This window comes from Semicossyphus pulcher, unplaced genomic scaffold (assembly GCF_022749685.1).
Source record: "Semicossyphus pulcher isolate SPU_LCO1_2020_fin unplaced genomic scaffold, fSemPul1.0.p SCAF_9, whole genome shotgun sequence".
NCBI classification, from domain to species: domain Eukaryota; kingdom Metazoa; phylum Chordata; class Actinopteri; order Labriformes; family Labridae; genus Semicossyphus; species Semicossyphus pulcher.
In genome coordinates, this window is record NW_027211770.1 from 15,172,970 (window position 1) to 15,187,404 (window position 14,435).

At 41.6% G+C, this 14,435-nt stretch overlaps 2 protein-coding genes across 3 annotated transcripts; both read left to right on the forward strand.

The window, feature by feature from the left end:
- The first annotated feature begins 498 nt into the window (after positions 1-498).
- Positions 499-3,403, forward strand: pigv (phosphatidylinositol glycan anchor biosynthesis, class V). The gene is made up of 3 exons (XM_069656719.1): positions 499-822; positions 1,085-2,251; positions 2,342-3,403. The coding sequence occupies exons 1-3, from the start codon at positions 754-756 to the stop codon at positions 2,627-2,629; spliced, it is 1,524 nt and encodes a 507-aa protein (XP_069512820.1). The 5' UTR covers positions 499-753; the 3' UTR covers positions 2,630-3,403.
- Positions 3,404-4,268: 865 nt separating this feature from the next.
- Positions 4,269-11,791, forward strand: zdhhc18a (zinc finger DHHC-type palmitoyltransferase 18a). Of its 2 annotated transcripts, XM_069657017.1 has the most exons (10): positions 4,269-4,884; positions 5,098-5,258; positions 5,527-5,676; positions 6,685-6,822; positions 6,945-6,996; positions 7,616-7,718; positions 7,821-7,933; positions 8,115-8,220; positions 9,387-9,457; positions 10,090-10,177. In XM_069657017.1, exons 1-9 carry the CDS (start codon positions 4,649-4,651, stop codon positions 9,426-9,428), a joined length of 1,101 nt encoding a protein of 366 aa, XP_069513118.1. In that variant the 5' UTR covers positions 4,269-4,648; the 3' UTR covers positions 9,429-9,457; positions 10,090-10,177. The 2 variants fall into 2 exon arrangements, with proteins under 2 accessions (XP_069513118.1, XP_069513119.1); XM_069657018.1 differs by lacking the exon at positions 9,387-9,457 and having other exon boundaries at positions 10,090-11,791.
- The last annotated feature ends 2,644 nt before the right edge of the window (positions 11,792-14,435 follow it).

Here is a 14,435-nt window from a genome sequence, read left to right on the forward strand (position 1 = left end):
TCGATGCAAATCTGATATGTAATGCAAAAAACCCTTACTCACATCTATATTTATGGGGTCTCTTACTCAAGTGTGTGAAAATAATCACCTTGAATACAGGCCAATCAATTTTAATAGACTTAATAGGCTAATGAGATTGTAAAACATTTTCACATTTTTTTTAGATGAGGTATGACGTTCATAAAACTCCATACAACAGTTTGGAGCTCCCCCTCCTGGAAAGGAAACAGATCACGTCAATTAAAAACATGATTATCTGAACAACGTTACAGTATGATCACAGCAGGTCACTTTTTATTTACTTAATTAAAGCCTTAATGTGAAGTATAACACTTTATTTACAATCTGTCGCAATATTTTTGCTCAAAAGCTAACACGCACAAAAGCTGTCCGCGTATGGCCTCTCGAGCTTTTATTTTGAAAGAAGTTCTTCGTTTACCCCGGAAGTGAAAAGTGCTTTTCGAAACGAGTCAGGCTGCTGCAGGGTGAGGATGTGAGGACAAAGATTGCACCTGAGCGAAAACAATCAATGCCCGAAGACTAGTGGATATCTAATTAAAATATTTTTACCTCTCTGAAAATAAGGCAAACCACTGTAACGGCTAAATTGGCAGAACCTCATGTATCGAATAGTTTGTCTTTGCTAGCTATGTTTAATGGGAAATATGACGAATCCAGCAGTGAGTGTCTCGTAGCAGCGACAATGCTCAGGCCTGTCAAAACCGGCTTGGTCGCATCTTGTCCGTCACATCAATGACTATGGATGTCAGAGCTGTTCTGGAGTTTGCCACAGTCACCAGGGGGCTGTCACTGTTTTTACAGGTAAGTTTAAGGCAAGTTGGTTGTTTTGAATCTGGGAATTTGTTAATTTAGCTTACTTAGCGTGTAACCCTAGTTATTAACCTTTGTTTTCCCTGATGTTTAAGTCTCATTGGAATTAAATGTTTGTATGTGGTAACTAATGAATAGATCTCAGGGGGAAATATACTGTATGCTTAAGTAGGTCACAAGGAAAGACTGACTGTTGTTTGTTTTTCTGTTCATAACAAGATTCATTTTAATATTGTGATACATTTCTCCTCAGGCTGTCTTGAATGCTGCTATCCCTGACCATGATGCTGATGCGTTCAGGCCCCCACGGACAGAGGAACCTCTCTACTTGGACTCTGCAGTGGAGTGGCTGTTGGGTGGCCTCTCTCACTGGGACGCAGAGCATTTCCTCTTCATCGCAGAGAGAGGATACCTGTACGAGCACAACTTTGCTTTCTTCCCTCTCTTCCCCGTCGTACTGCGGGGCCTGGCCGAGACACTGCTGTGGCCCCTCAGCAGCTGGCTGAGTGTGCGGGGGCGTTTGCTGGTGGCCGTGGCTCTGGGCAACACTGCCCTCTTCCTGCTGAGCGTGGTTGCACTGCATGCGCTAAGCAGAATCGTTCTTCAGGACAGGCGCCTCGCTCTGCTCTCCAGCCTGCTCTACTGCATCACACCTGCCAATGTTTTCATGACTGCTGGATACTCAGAGAGTCTGTTCGCTGCGCTCACATTTGGCGGTCTGTTCCTCCTGGAGAAAGGATTCACCCTCCGAGCCTGCCTGGCCCTCAGCATAGCCACTGCAGCACGATCCAATGGCCTTGTGAACATAGGATTTCTACTGTATCTTCCATCACTTCACGCCATCTCCCAGATTCGTGTGTATCGAACAACGACAAAAGGCCACAGTAAAGTCTTCCACTACATTTGGGTCGTCATCCGCCTCCTGCTCACCTCCCTCCTGGGAACTGCAATAATCGCCATTCCCTTCTGTGCTTTCCAGTACTACGGGTACAGGACGTTTTGCACACCATCCGTCTCCTTGGAACGGATTCCTCCCGCTCTACTGTCCCTAGCTGAACGAAAGGGCTACCGAGTCCCAGATGAGAATGGTCCACCACCCCTCTGGTGCATGAGACCCCTCCCCCTACTTTACTCTCACATCCAGGATGTGTACTGGGATGTCGGCTTCCTGCGCTACTTTGAGCTGAGGCAGATACCAAACTTTATCCTGGCTCTGCCTATGGCTAACCTCGGCATCATGGCAGCTTATGCATACTTTCAAGCTAATCCAGAACTGTGTATGAGACTCGGACTTTGGGAGACGAGTGCAAATAAAGGGCTGGACAAACCCATGCCGGGAATGTTCAACCCCAGAGTGTTTGTGTATGTCGTACACTCGACAGTGCTTCTAGTGTTTGGAACATTGTGTATGCATGTGCAAGTAAGTCAATCATACATTCACCTTCTTGCTGAACATTTAATCTGTCTAGATGTGAAGAACATCTATTAATTTCTTTATGTTCATTTCTAGGTTCTGACCAGATTCATGGCCTCCTCGTCTCCCGTGCCCTTCTGGATCAGTGCTCATCTGCTCCTCCTCAATGAACCTCTCCTTCACCGAAGGAAAACATCAAACCCAAACGTACAGCTGCACACACATTCTAGAAATGGATGCAGTCACAAACCTCAAAACCCCATCATCGCTCTGCTGCCACACTTTACAACCTGTTCTCCTACCACGCAAAGCATCCTGGGATACTTCCTCTCTTACTGGGTGCTGGGCCTCGCTTTGCATTGTAACTTCTTGCCATGGACATAAGACTTTACTCTGAGCTTTAAATGCAATATATCTATGTAGGACTGGGCTATGTACCACTCTTTATCAATAGGCCATTTTTGTTATTATAAATAGTTTATTGCAAAAGAATTTCAAAGAATTTATAAGGCAAAAATGTGTAAATAAATGCAAATGTTGTCATTATTTCTTCATTTAAAATAATGAAATCACTTTTACCTCTATTTAGGTAAACAAATCAAAGGCAGGGAAATGTTAAAATACTTTGCCTCATGTTATGATAATATCTCTCAGTCCTGCATAGAAAATATTGACCTAAATACATTTTAAAAGCTGATTTATTCATGCAATAGTCTACAAATTTGATGAACACATCTCTGTTTTAAATGTCTTTGCAACAGTTTAAGAATAAGCTCAAATGTACATATGTCTTTCACATTATTGAACACTGCTTAGTTGTAAATCTTGGGAAAAGTATGGTTAAACTTGAGAAAAATATTTTTTTATTTCTTCCTGAAGGATTAGGATTATTTATTCTGATTATTATTGCATTGCATGTTTGGAAATATCATTCCAACTTAAAGTTTGGACACTCTTGGATATGGATTAAAAAATAAAGATTTTGTTGCTGTAAAATAATCCTCAATTTATTTTTTTCCCCATGTTATGCTTACCCTTTCTTTTGCTGCATTCTTCTTCATAAACTGCTGTATTGTGTTTTGATGTAAAGAACAATGGCTGCCAAGTTGCACTGGCAAGTTTAGCCTTGAATTTAAAATTAAACTTGATTCTAAACCAGGATGGATTCAAACTTGAAATGTGTGCAAATCATTTTCTCTTCATTGTGTGTAAACATTTTCTTGTCTTCTCATAGTATGCTGAGAAACAGACCCTGTTACTGCACAAAGGACATCACTTTGAAACCACTAGATGTTGCTGTTCCTAATAAACTAATAAAGTGCACCACTTTCTTAGCAAGCATGGAATCAAAGCAAGGGGTATGGATGCATTTGTCTGTTTAGAACAACTCTTTTAAATATAAACAATTGCCCATAGACCAAAGTCTAAAGAATTAATAGCATGTGGGATGACAATACACTCGCTCACTTCCTTTATACAAAGTCTAAGTAAAATTGATGCAAGCCCCAACCCCTTCCCCACTTATGTAGCCTCAAATGTAGCATTAACCCATGTCTTTCTTGCAAAACAAAGTTGGAAATAGATTGAATAATGTCACACATATCATGCACTCAGAACTCACCTTATAGTCAAGCAGTGAGCCTATCACCTGCATCAAACAGCTCAGTGCCTTGTGGCCCCCTAAGCATACTTTCTTTATTAGCAACTGAACTGAACCACATCAACAGCAGTGTTGTGCATGGGTTTATCTAATTTTGGTTGTTTGCAATGAATTTATATGGGCTATATTTAATTTATCAGTGTGGGAACAACACCGCACTAGGGGCTCTGTTTGCCAATCCAATCAGATAATCAGTGTGCAGTAGCTTGTGTATGCACTGATCTACAAATCATCTTCTAGCATGCCGGAAGTGTTAGAGCCGTTACCATCATACACCCATGACTGTTACAAATCAACGGTGAGTCCTGGGTGGATACGTCAGCATCTAACCGCTACGTACGTCGGCTGACGGTAATAAAAAAAGGCAACGTGAACTACCGCTTGAGCCGAAGCCAGTCTATTTGAGTAGAAATTTTAATTAAAGGCCGGTTAAGAAAGGCAGCATGAGTAGGCATATTTAAGAATGGCTGTAATTTAACTACCAAAGATGGTATATAGCCTTGAGTCAAGTCGGGAAACGATTCAGCTCGTAAAACTCTGCCACGGAGAAGAATGCTTTTGCTGGTACGCTAGCTAGCTAACTAGCGTAAGCTTTCAGGATGGGTAACTGAACGCTAACCGAACGGAGAAGTATCAGTGTACAATGACTGAATCTTGAGAGCACTGTTCCTGGAAAAAGTGGCGAGAAACGATTGTTTCGTGTGTGCCTTAAGCTACCTCCAAACCGTGTGGATACTTTTTACATGATGAAGAACTGCGAGTACCAGCAGATTGATCCACGGGCGCTGTCGGTGTTGCCCTCGTCGGCGCAGAACCACACCGAGAAGAACGTGCAGCCACCGCGGAGGAAATGGGAAATGTTCCCGGGGAAGAACAGATTTTTCTGCGATGGACGGATCATCCTGGCCAGACAGAGCGGTGTCCTTCCTCTGACCCTGGGCCTTATTGTTGTCACTTGTGGCCTTTTCTTTGCATTTGAGTAAGTAACTAAAATGTCTGTTGGTAGGTTTCTTTCCTGTGTTCCCTGAATGCATCATGAAGGGTATTTGCTACTATGCATGAGGAAGTGATCTATTCCCTTTATTTCTTACTCCTTCCTTTTTTATATATTGCAGCTGGTGTTTCACATGGGGATAAAAGGTGTATTTGACTGTGACAAACTGCAATAAACATTTGATTATTTCTTTGACAGTTGCCCATTCCTGGTGACGCAACTGACCGTCTTCATACCTGTGATTGGTGGGGTACTTTTTGTGTTTGTGGTCTTGTCCCTGCTGAGAACCAGCTTTACAGATCCAGGCATCTTACCAAGGGCGACCCCAGATGAAGCAGCTGACATAGAGAAGCAGATAGGTAAGGCAAACCCTGGAATCGCACGCATACTCACTGTGAGCCAGATGGGGTGAAAGAGCTTTGCCATATGGGGGATATTTGTCGTTGAACTGCAGACAAAGACCTAAGCAGCTTACTCTTTGTGGTGACGAAAAGAGCAAAACATAGACCTAGATTTATCTGTGTTTATTCATTGCTTAATATATACTTTAAGTTGTTCTTGGGTGCACTGTTTTGATCAACGTTTAAGTCTCAGTGAGTCCGTCTCCTTGTGCTTCTCTATTTTAAGATACCTCAGGATCCTCTACGTATCGCCCCCCTCCGCGTACTAAGGAGATCCTCATCAACCAGCAGGTGGTAAAGCTCAAATACTGCTTCACTTGTAAAACGTTTCGCCCTCCACGGACCTCCCACTGCAGCCTGTGTGACAACTGTGTAGGTAAGGATTTGACAGGAGGTAAACACTTAACCCACCTGCACTAATTCACAACAACTCAATATGATTGGCAAGAAGAACAGAACAGGTTTGCATTAGTTTGCTTCATGCTTAGAGAAAGCTGTGTCTTAAATATGATGCTGAAATCTTATATCAAAAATACATAAAACTATAAAACAACACTTTTACCTTGGACATTGACTTTCAATGAGTTGTTTGGCTTGGAAACTTTAACTTCTATTTACATAAAATGTATGACTGGCAGTTTTGTTCTGTATATGCAGTATGAGAGTACTCATTAAGTGGGTTGTCTTTTTAAGAACTGCATCATCATTTGGCAACAAAGAGCAAGCTATCCGTAGCAGGTTGAGACTGTAGAGTGTCTTCTTTGCAAGTCTTAAAAGTCTGTCCTGTTTTAAGGATAGGTTCTGCATTTTTAAAAGCCTGTAAAAAACACAATACTTGCATATCCCTTTGTACAGATAGTGCTTGCAGTCATCATTCCTCCTCTCTATTCAGGCTATTAAACAATCATTTTATAAACTACTTCCAGTGGAATTAATGGTTCAGAAAATCCACAAGACTCTTGCTGTGCAAAAATGTCTTCCAAAGTTCCACTCAAGCCAGAATGACGTCCAAGCAGCCTGAGTTCATTAGAAAAAGTTACAGTATTTTTAGAACAAAATTCCCTTTTTGCATTTCGTCAGATTTTACTGCCAGAGGAACAGAACAAGCAGTACGGTCTGTTCCTCTGTGTTGGAGGGATGGTAACTGAAAGAGGAAGCTTCATACTAAAAAGTCGGTTATTTTGCAAGATGCAAGATTACTTCTCAAATTATCTATAGCTACAGCATGCAAGACTGTTGTTCTATAATCCTAAGGACACCTGACTACTTACTATTATAACAGTTAAATACTCACAATACATAGATATAGACAGATAGATGAATGTACTGTAACTGCTTTAAACGTGTCTGTAATCCTTGGTTTGTTTGTTATTTCCCCACTCAGAACGGTTTGATCATCACTGTCCATGGGTGGGAAACTGTGTTGGCAAACGCAACTACCGCTTTTTCTACAGCTTCATCATCTCTCTGTCCTTTCTGACATCCTTCATCTTTGGCTGTGTGGTCACACACATTACCCTGCGTAAGTATTCCTACTTTGTGTAAAGACACAAATGCACTCAGTCGTTGTACACTGTTCCCAATTACGTGATCAAGAATCTATTTTTTGATTTCATTGTTTCTAATGTTTTGTTGTCTCTCCAGGCACTCAAACCGGTAAAAGCATTGTTCAAGCCATTCAGGAGAGCCCTGCCAGATATCCTTTTTACACACTAAATAATCAACCTGTTTATGAGATACTTCGGACCTTTTTGGCTATGTACTGGCAAGAAATGACACAAGTTGTTCTGTTGACAAGGCATTTCCCGCTGCTTCTCCTCAGCCTAAGCTCACGGTTAATAGGATCAGAGAGTGAGCATTAGCAGAGCTGTGCTTTTAGGCTGCTGGCTTTCCAATAGGAGGTTTGCTGCCTCATCTACCGGTGAGATGATGTCAGGGACTAGACAAATATAGACTGCATGACTACAGCACGGTTCGATTGGGTATTCAAAGACAGAGTGTGAGTAAATTTTCCTCATGGTACGCATGATGTGCATGACATCATGTCATCATGTAGCAGTCTATGTGCGTGTTTATCTTTCTTTTCCCTGGCCTGTTCTCTCATAGAGCAGGTGATCTAATTAGAGGTTCTTCTGCAACTTATTGCATCAATTTTACATTAGATTTAAAAATGGATGAATTCTTAGATCTTCCGTGACGGCTGTTGCACACACATATGTTCTTTTTTAGATTTTAATCATCAGCTTTAAAGCCATCTGTCTTTGCTATTAATCTCCAACGGTTATAATATCGTGCCTTGACTCCTCCTTGTGCACCGTGGTGGAGTTGGTGATTTGTTTCTTCTCCATCTGGTCTATTCTGGGCCTCTCAGGCTTCCATACCTACTTAGTAGCCTCAAACCTCACAACAAATGAAGATGTAAGTACGCATGCCCATATATATGACAGTTCATCATTGTTAAAATACACTATTAGTAATAAGCCACATTCTGACAGCTTATTTTATGTATTAACTGTGCAGATAAAGGGCTCCTGGTCAAGTAAAAGGGGTGCGGAGGATTCTGGGAACCCGTACACCTACAACAGTATTATAACCAACTGCTGTGCGACGTTATGCGGCCCCATGCCCCCAAGGTGAGTAAAGATATCTGTGAAGCACATCTCTTTTTAAAGATTTACCTCGTGTTACTCTTTATCTTTACAGCTTGAGCTCTAGATATATTTTCCTCTGTTTAATATTATATTTCCACAACATCATCACTTACAGTCTGCATTTAAAGTGCTACATGTCAAAATCCTCTGTTTTGCTCTCCAGTCTTATCGACAGACGAGGCTTCCTTCCTCCTGATGAAGCGATCCCTGCTGTTTCTGCCTCGGAGATCGAGCTGCCTCCCTTCACGGCCAAGAATGACGCGCACATGGTAGGATGAACCAGCTTGTGGTCCCTCCTGAGTCCTCAATGTCCCATAGTTCCTGTGTTGTTGTTGTTAGGCTGCCCCCCTGTGTGCCTTATCCAATCCACTGTGTGTGTATGTTTGTGCGTGTGTGTGTCCACCCCGTCATCCTCCAGACGTCCAGTGTCGATCCCTCAAGCAGAGCTGCCAACACGCAGCGCTTTGAAAGAGTTTCCAGTGTTATGAAAGATGGATTCTAAATAATGAATGCCCAATTAGGTATTCTCTGACTGAACATTACAGGAGCTCAGCTTCAGTGGCTTGGAACAGACACACAATACGAAGCCAAATCTCCACCATAGGAATGATTAAGTCGGCTAATTAAAGCTGACATTCAACAGAAGCCTCAACTGAAGAGTGAATTCATCACCGTGCAGCATGCTGGAAGAAAACTGCTGTGTCATCTGTGCTTTGAGCTGTAGAACAAAATGTCTTGGGATCACCTGTACCAACGTTTGGCACCATTGAGCAGTTAAAAATGCACAAAAAGTTGGTGGAAAGTGTTTACAGCTATAAATGTAACCTTTTGTTCAGGTCACTGTGGAGTCTCTTAGTTAACCCGTCACACTGCTGCAGATATATGCCGGTCATTCGGTGCTGTTGGACAGTAAACATGTTGTAGTTGCACCTTTTTCATGTTTTATGTTTCCCTACCTGTTTTGGTTGCTGTATCTACCTCCTTGTTAATGCGACACTGGGTTTGTTATGCGTCTGTGAACACAAAAGGCTTGTTTTCTGCTTTTGAATCGGACATGCAGATGGTATTTTGTATTTGATCTATCAGCACTTTATCAGATCATGCCACAGCCTTGAATATATTTGTCATTTACAATGGTCCAAATATATAACGTCTTAAGTATATATTGCTTTATTTTCTAAAATTGACTATACTTATTCTATTTTTACATATTTTATTTACCTAAAAAGTGTTTCTTTATATGTTAAATAAACATTATTTTGTATTTTGTGTGTTTTGAGTCTGCTTTGCCTTTAATTTGTTATTATTATTGTTATTAAAGATGATTTTATTTCAGCAGGTAAAATGTTGGAAACAGTTTGGTATGATTCTATTTTTATTGCCAGATGACTGATCTGACTCTCAGTGTTGTATTGTATCCATTCCACCCTGCTAGGAGGAGAACTGTCAGGATTTTGCTTTGTCCTGCACAGCCTGAAGGGCACTGCTGCATGTAGACGGTTGATGGTAAGAGTAGGGATGAACTTTAAACCAATCACAACATCTCTTCACTTTCATTCACCGTCTTCACAACATAAACTTTGTGTTCAGGTTTGGAATCACTGCCATCTTAATGATTATTTTCCTCTCTCAAATATTTTTGTATTAATGCAAATAAATCTGTGGCAGATCTTGTGATTGGTCTATACTTGTGAATGCGCATGCCTCACTACCATTCATTCTCCTCTCATTAACGTCTGCTCACTCACTCGGTATGGGACGGAGGTCTTGTTTGAAAGCTGATGACCTTCTCTGTTGTATGTTTTCTCTTACATGTCGCAGGCATTATTGTGCATGCTGTGTTACGCAAGCGGGCACGCATCTTCATAAAGTGTTCTACTTTTATCAGAGCAGAATTACCCAGGAAGAAGCCGCTTCCTTCACTGTCTGCGTCTAACTCACTTCTTCCATGCTTCTCCATTTGAATCAATGCTGTCATCAGTGCATTCTTTGCTTTCACTGTGCTTGATGAGCTCCAAACTAATCATTTTAATCACATTGCAGAACACATTTTGTCCTGTTTGGCCTTCCATAACACGCACTGATCATGTAGCTTATTTCCCCCCTTTTCTTGACTTCTTGTTTTTTTCTTCTCACAGTGCATTCAGAGCACAAAGGAAGTGCTGGAGAGGATGGTGCACTCTTTTGACTCTCATGGCCTGTGCCCGCCCGGCACACCAAAGACCAACCCTCTCGGCTTGGAGGTCTTCACCGCTGCAACACCTTCCGCAGAAGCTTCACCCTCCGCTGGCTGCTCGGGACAGCTTCACCGCCAGTCTGTGGCCGCTACTTGCCCTCCGTTCAACAGAAGCAGCAAAAGGGACTCGCTACACTCCATGAACCCAGCTTTCCGTTTGGCTTCTCCCTCCCCGTCGCTGAGCAGAGCCACCTTGATTCTGGGGGATGCACCTGAAATCGGCTTCCTCCCTCTACCCTGAGATAAGAACATATGGAGTCATAGTGCACCTGACCCTCATCATTTCGATGAGTTAAATCACCATTACCTGTTCTGTGAGTTTTATCTACAATGTCCTACCATATTTCACTTGATGTGTCCTGCGTAATGGAGGTAAATCTTAGTAATACTTTGAAGCACAATATAGAGATATTTTTTTAACACCTTTTTATGAAGACACCCAGAACATGCCTCCACACCTTCCACTGAACCTCAAGCCATACATCACAGCCGCAGTGTTTCTTCAGTTCTTGCTTATATCTTTATGCAAACGGGTCTTAAAATCTGCAAATACTCAAAATATGGCTGTGGATGCAAGAGGAACAAAAGTTTAGATTTACTGAATTAAAACACTCTGTATAAAAGCCATTAAAGGGTTATCATCTCAAGAGTTAGTTTTATGTCATGTCCTGTTACCATCCCAGCGTCATCAGGTGGATCCAGTGTGACGGCATTTAGATGAAAGTAAATCAGAGAGGCAGAAGAGGGAAGGCATGTATGCATAGGGAGGTTTGTGCTGTACTTTGTAATCAGTCCTGCATGTCCTCTTGGGCAAAATGTCTTTTGGCTAGGTCTATCACTTTTGGAGTGAAAGGAGGAAGAACTGAGTGAATTTGTGCACATTTTTCATGTATGACTGGATAGTTACTGACTGAAATGTGTAGCCTTAGTTTCCACACATTTTATTAGGTTCACTTTGTTGCTTAATCTGATTTGTTGAATGTCAAAACAAAGTATTTCATTTAAATCAAATTTGCTGCTGTCGAGCTAGGCTTGGTTTACAGTATTCCTACTGAAACACTGTTTGGGATGTATTCAGTCAGAGTGCATGCGGGCCTTTTCGACAGCGTGTTCTCCGTCACAAGTGTGTCAGTAGTTACAGCACAGACTCTGCATATGGACCGTGTCAAGCGGGGTAATGTTTTAGGTATGTTGATTATGAGTCCTCTTTACATGCAGGACAAGCTGTCGTTTTCATTGCTGTGACCTTTTCCTCTTCTTACAGCATGAAACCTGACCCTCGATGTGTTAGAGTGAAAGGCAGGAGATAGTTTGTACCACTAGGGGGCAGCATATGAATAAGGATGGCGGTCAGAGGACAATTTAATGACACAAAAACCATTTAAAAAGGCCTTTTGATGTTTTATTTATTTTTTGTAACTGAGTGTTGAAGCTGTATATGTACATAGGATGTGAGTTTGTGAAGAATCAATTTGCCATAGTCACTGGGTCGTTCATTTATCAGTCTGCATCATGACCCATAGGTTGTGTAAACAGTTACGAGCAGTGCTTGTATGAACAAACTTGTTTGTATTTTGTAGGATGTAACAGTGGAACTGTAACATTTGGTCAATAAAAAAATACAGTTTTGTTGATTCACGGTTGAATTCTTTGCCTTTTTTTGTGTTCATCTTTTTTATTTCTTACCATACCCAGGTGTTCTTTACGACTTCTAACAAACTGATGTCTAACTATAATATAGACCATACAGAAAATGTCAGTAAGAGTTGAGGTTATCCATTTAGACAACTCCTGCATGGAAACAATGAAGGGATGCATGTCGACCACATGTGTTAGGACAGGCCAAAATCTGTGTGTGTGTGTGTGTGTGTGTGTGTGTGTGTGTGTGTGTGTGTGTGTGTTGAGGGGCACAACACAAACCTGATGGAGATTAAACATCAGGGGAAGATATATGTGCTAGCTAATAAACCATAATGCTTAGGTTCACAAACGGGTCATGTACGGAACACGTTTCACTAGAAATATGACTTAAGTTCACTATCTTCTGCGTCCTCTCTCCTCAGAGATTCACTCCCACTTAATACGACGAAACCGTGGCTTAGAGATTTTTCCACCTTGTAAATGGCCATTTAAAACAGATATCGTCTTTCAGAGCGTGGTAAATTGTTCCCTTGGCAGTGCTGATGACATGATGTTTATCCTGTGCCCAGGCTTATACTTTTTGCCTGTAATTATTGAAATTGAAAACTGGAGAAAAATATCCTGAAGGCCAGTGATCACAGCGGACGGACCGTGACAGCTGAGGTTAGAGTCTGACTGCACTCAGCTGTCACTACTGAGCGCAGGAAAGTGAGAATGTTGCTTTAAGGTTCTGTGAAATCACTTTTTAGGAACCTTTTATTTTTAAAGGGAGTCTGCATGTGGCGGCTGTTTTGGACTGTTATCCACCTTTTTAAAGACGACCAAGTGGATGCCCTAAATGTACACACATTTTATGTACTAATATCTTCGCAAAGTAGGAGAGGTAACTTCTTTAAACATGTTTAGTTGGTTGATTTCTGTTTACTTTTGAGTGTTATTTTTAAAACAATAAAAGATGTACTCTAAATACCGTTTTTACTGTTTTGGAAGGGCTAAAAGAAGGGAAAAGTAAGAAAGAAAAGATGGTTAAAAACATTCAAAGACGTCATGGTTGCAAGAGGCCGACCTGATGCATAAAGAGATTCCTTTAGATTTTTGTTACCTCATTTAACTTTAAATCACTGAGGCACGTCAGTGTAGCAGCCTATATGTCTCAACCTAATATCAAACAGATGGTCAGACATTTGGCCCTGCGTCTGGCAGAAGCAAGAAGCCAAAGCATCACCGCCAGCAGCAGCTGTGTTGCATTTCAACCTCAGCCCTCCATGGCCTTGAAGACTTAAATAATGTTTGCAGAAGAAGAAAAATGTAAAGATCAGTTTAATTAAACATCAGCAGCACAAGAACTAGGCCATGAGTGTAACGTGGGTTAACCTGTCAGCAGCGATGAGTCCTCCCTGGCTGCAGGTGATTTTTCGCTTGCTGGAGTGTGTCGCGGTCTTTAATCCCAACTGGTGTGGCACAGAGACAGAGAGGGCCACCCAGTCAGCATGTTTTACCACAGGATTTTCAGAATAAAAGACTGTTTTAATCAGAAAGGTGGCTTTAAGGAAGAGATTGATAAGTTGCCTTGGTTTGACTTCACTCTTTTTAGCAGATAAATTGACTCATCTTGGACAAAACTTCATTGTCTAATGTGACATTTTTATTTCATTGATTCCTTCTCTTCCCCTGAAATGCATGAGCAACAAACACCACAAAGCCGGGAAAGCCACCCATTTCACTTAAAACTTATATATTCCAGCTCTTCAAGGAACCTATCACCCTCTTCCTCTTTATGCTCTCTTTACCTCTCCACTTTGTGATTCATCTTTCTGGTTCCTCTTCAGCAGACCACGTTTAAACCTTGCTGTCATGTGTGCAGCCGTGTGTCACACTCTCACAAGTCTTCTCCTCATCGCTTGCTGGTCAGACCAGAGCAGAAGTGAAGTACCTCTGCGTGAAAAGAACAGGTGACTCACAGTCAGGGCTGCTGTCAACATCATCGCCGCTGCTGTGATTCTGGAGAGCTAAAAGTGCGTCTCTGTGCGGGGCAGTGAAGCTGGATATAATTAACCCTGTGCTGGGCAACCAGCTGCCAGCAGGCATAGCTTGAAGCTGCTGCCAGTGAAACATGAAACAGCTGAATGGTGTCGCTGCCATGCACATGATGGTGGTTAAAATCTCTGAACCTTGCATGTTGAATTGTAATATAACCAAACAGCCTGCTGTTTTTACACACTTATGTCCATGCGTGCTGCAAATTTTCCTCAACTAAACTAACAAAGCAGATCTAAATTTTGCAACTCAAGTATCCTAGCCAACACCACATACTAAAAGGATTTCTCCATAAAATGTATTAGAAAGAGAATCAACAGTGAAAATGCGAGTGTACGTTGGCCCATATATTACGTTAAAACAACATATTCAATAGGCCATTAGCTACAGTTAGACAACATGGTTAGGGTTACCGTTAGCATCAGCCTCTAACTAGATAATATTAGTGTTAGCCAGGATGTGGTTTTTACTGTTTCGTAATTTACACGATACAAAAGTAGAGGTGTAAATTCCTAACGTAATATTAGCTAGGGATTTACTTCCTAGCTAACATTTTGCTAAAGTAATGTA

Bases quoted from the DNA above. Each gene is read 5' to 3' on its own strand.
- pigv (XM_069656719.1), top strand. From the start codon at position 754: ATGACTATGGATGTCAGAGCTGTTCTGGAGTTTGCCACAGTCACCAGG. The intron at 823-1,084 runs GTAAGTTTAAGG...ATTTCTCCTCAG, and splicing joins GGCTGTCACTGTTTTTACAG to GCTGTCTTGAATGCTGCTAT. The intron at 2,252-2,341 runs GTAAGTCAATCA...GTTCATTTCTAG, and splicing joins CATTGTGTATGCATGTGCAA to GTTCTGACCAGATTCATGGC.
- zdhhc18a (XM_069657018.1), top strand. From the start codon at position 4,649: ATGATGAAGAACTGCGAGTACCAGCAGATTGATCCACGGGCGCTGTCG. The intron at 5,259-5,526 runs GTAAGGCAAACC...CTCTATTTTAAG, and splicing joins TGACATAGAGAAGCAGATAG to ATACCTCAGGATCCTCTACG. The intron at 6,997-7,615 runs ATATCCTTTTTA...CTCCTTGTGCAC, and splicing joins ATTCAGGAGAGCCCTGCCAG to CGTGGTGGAGTTGGTGATTT.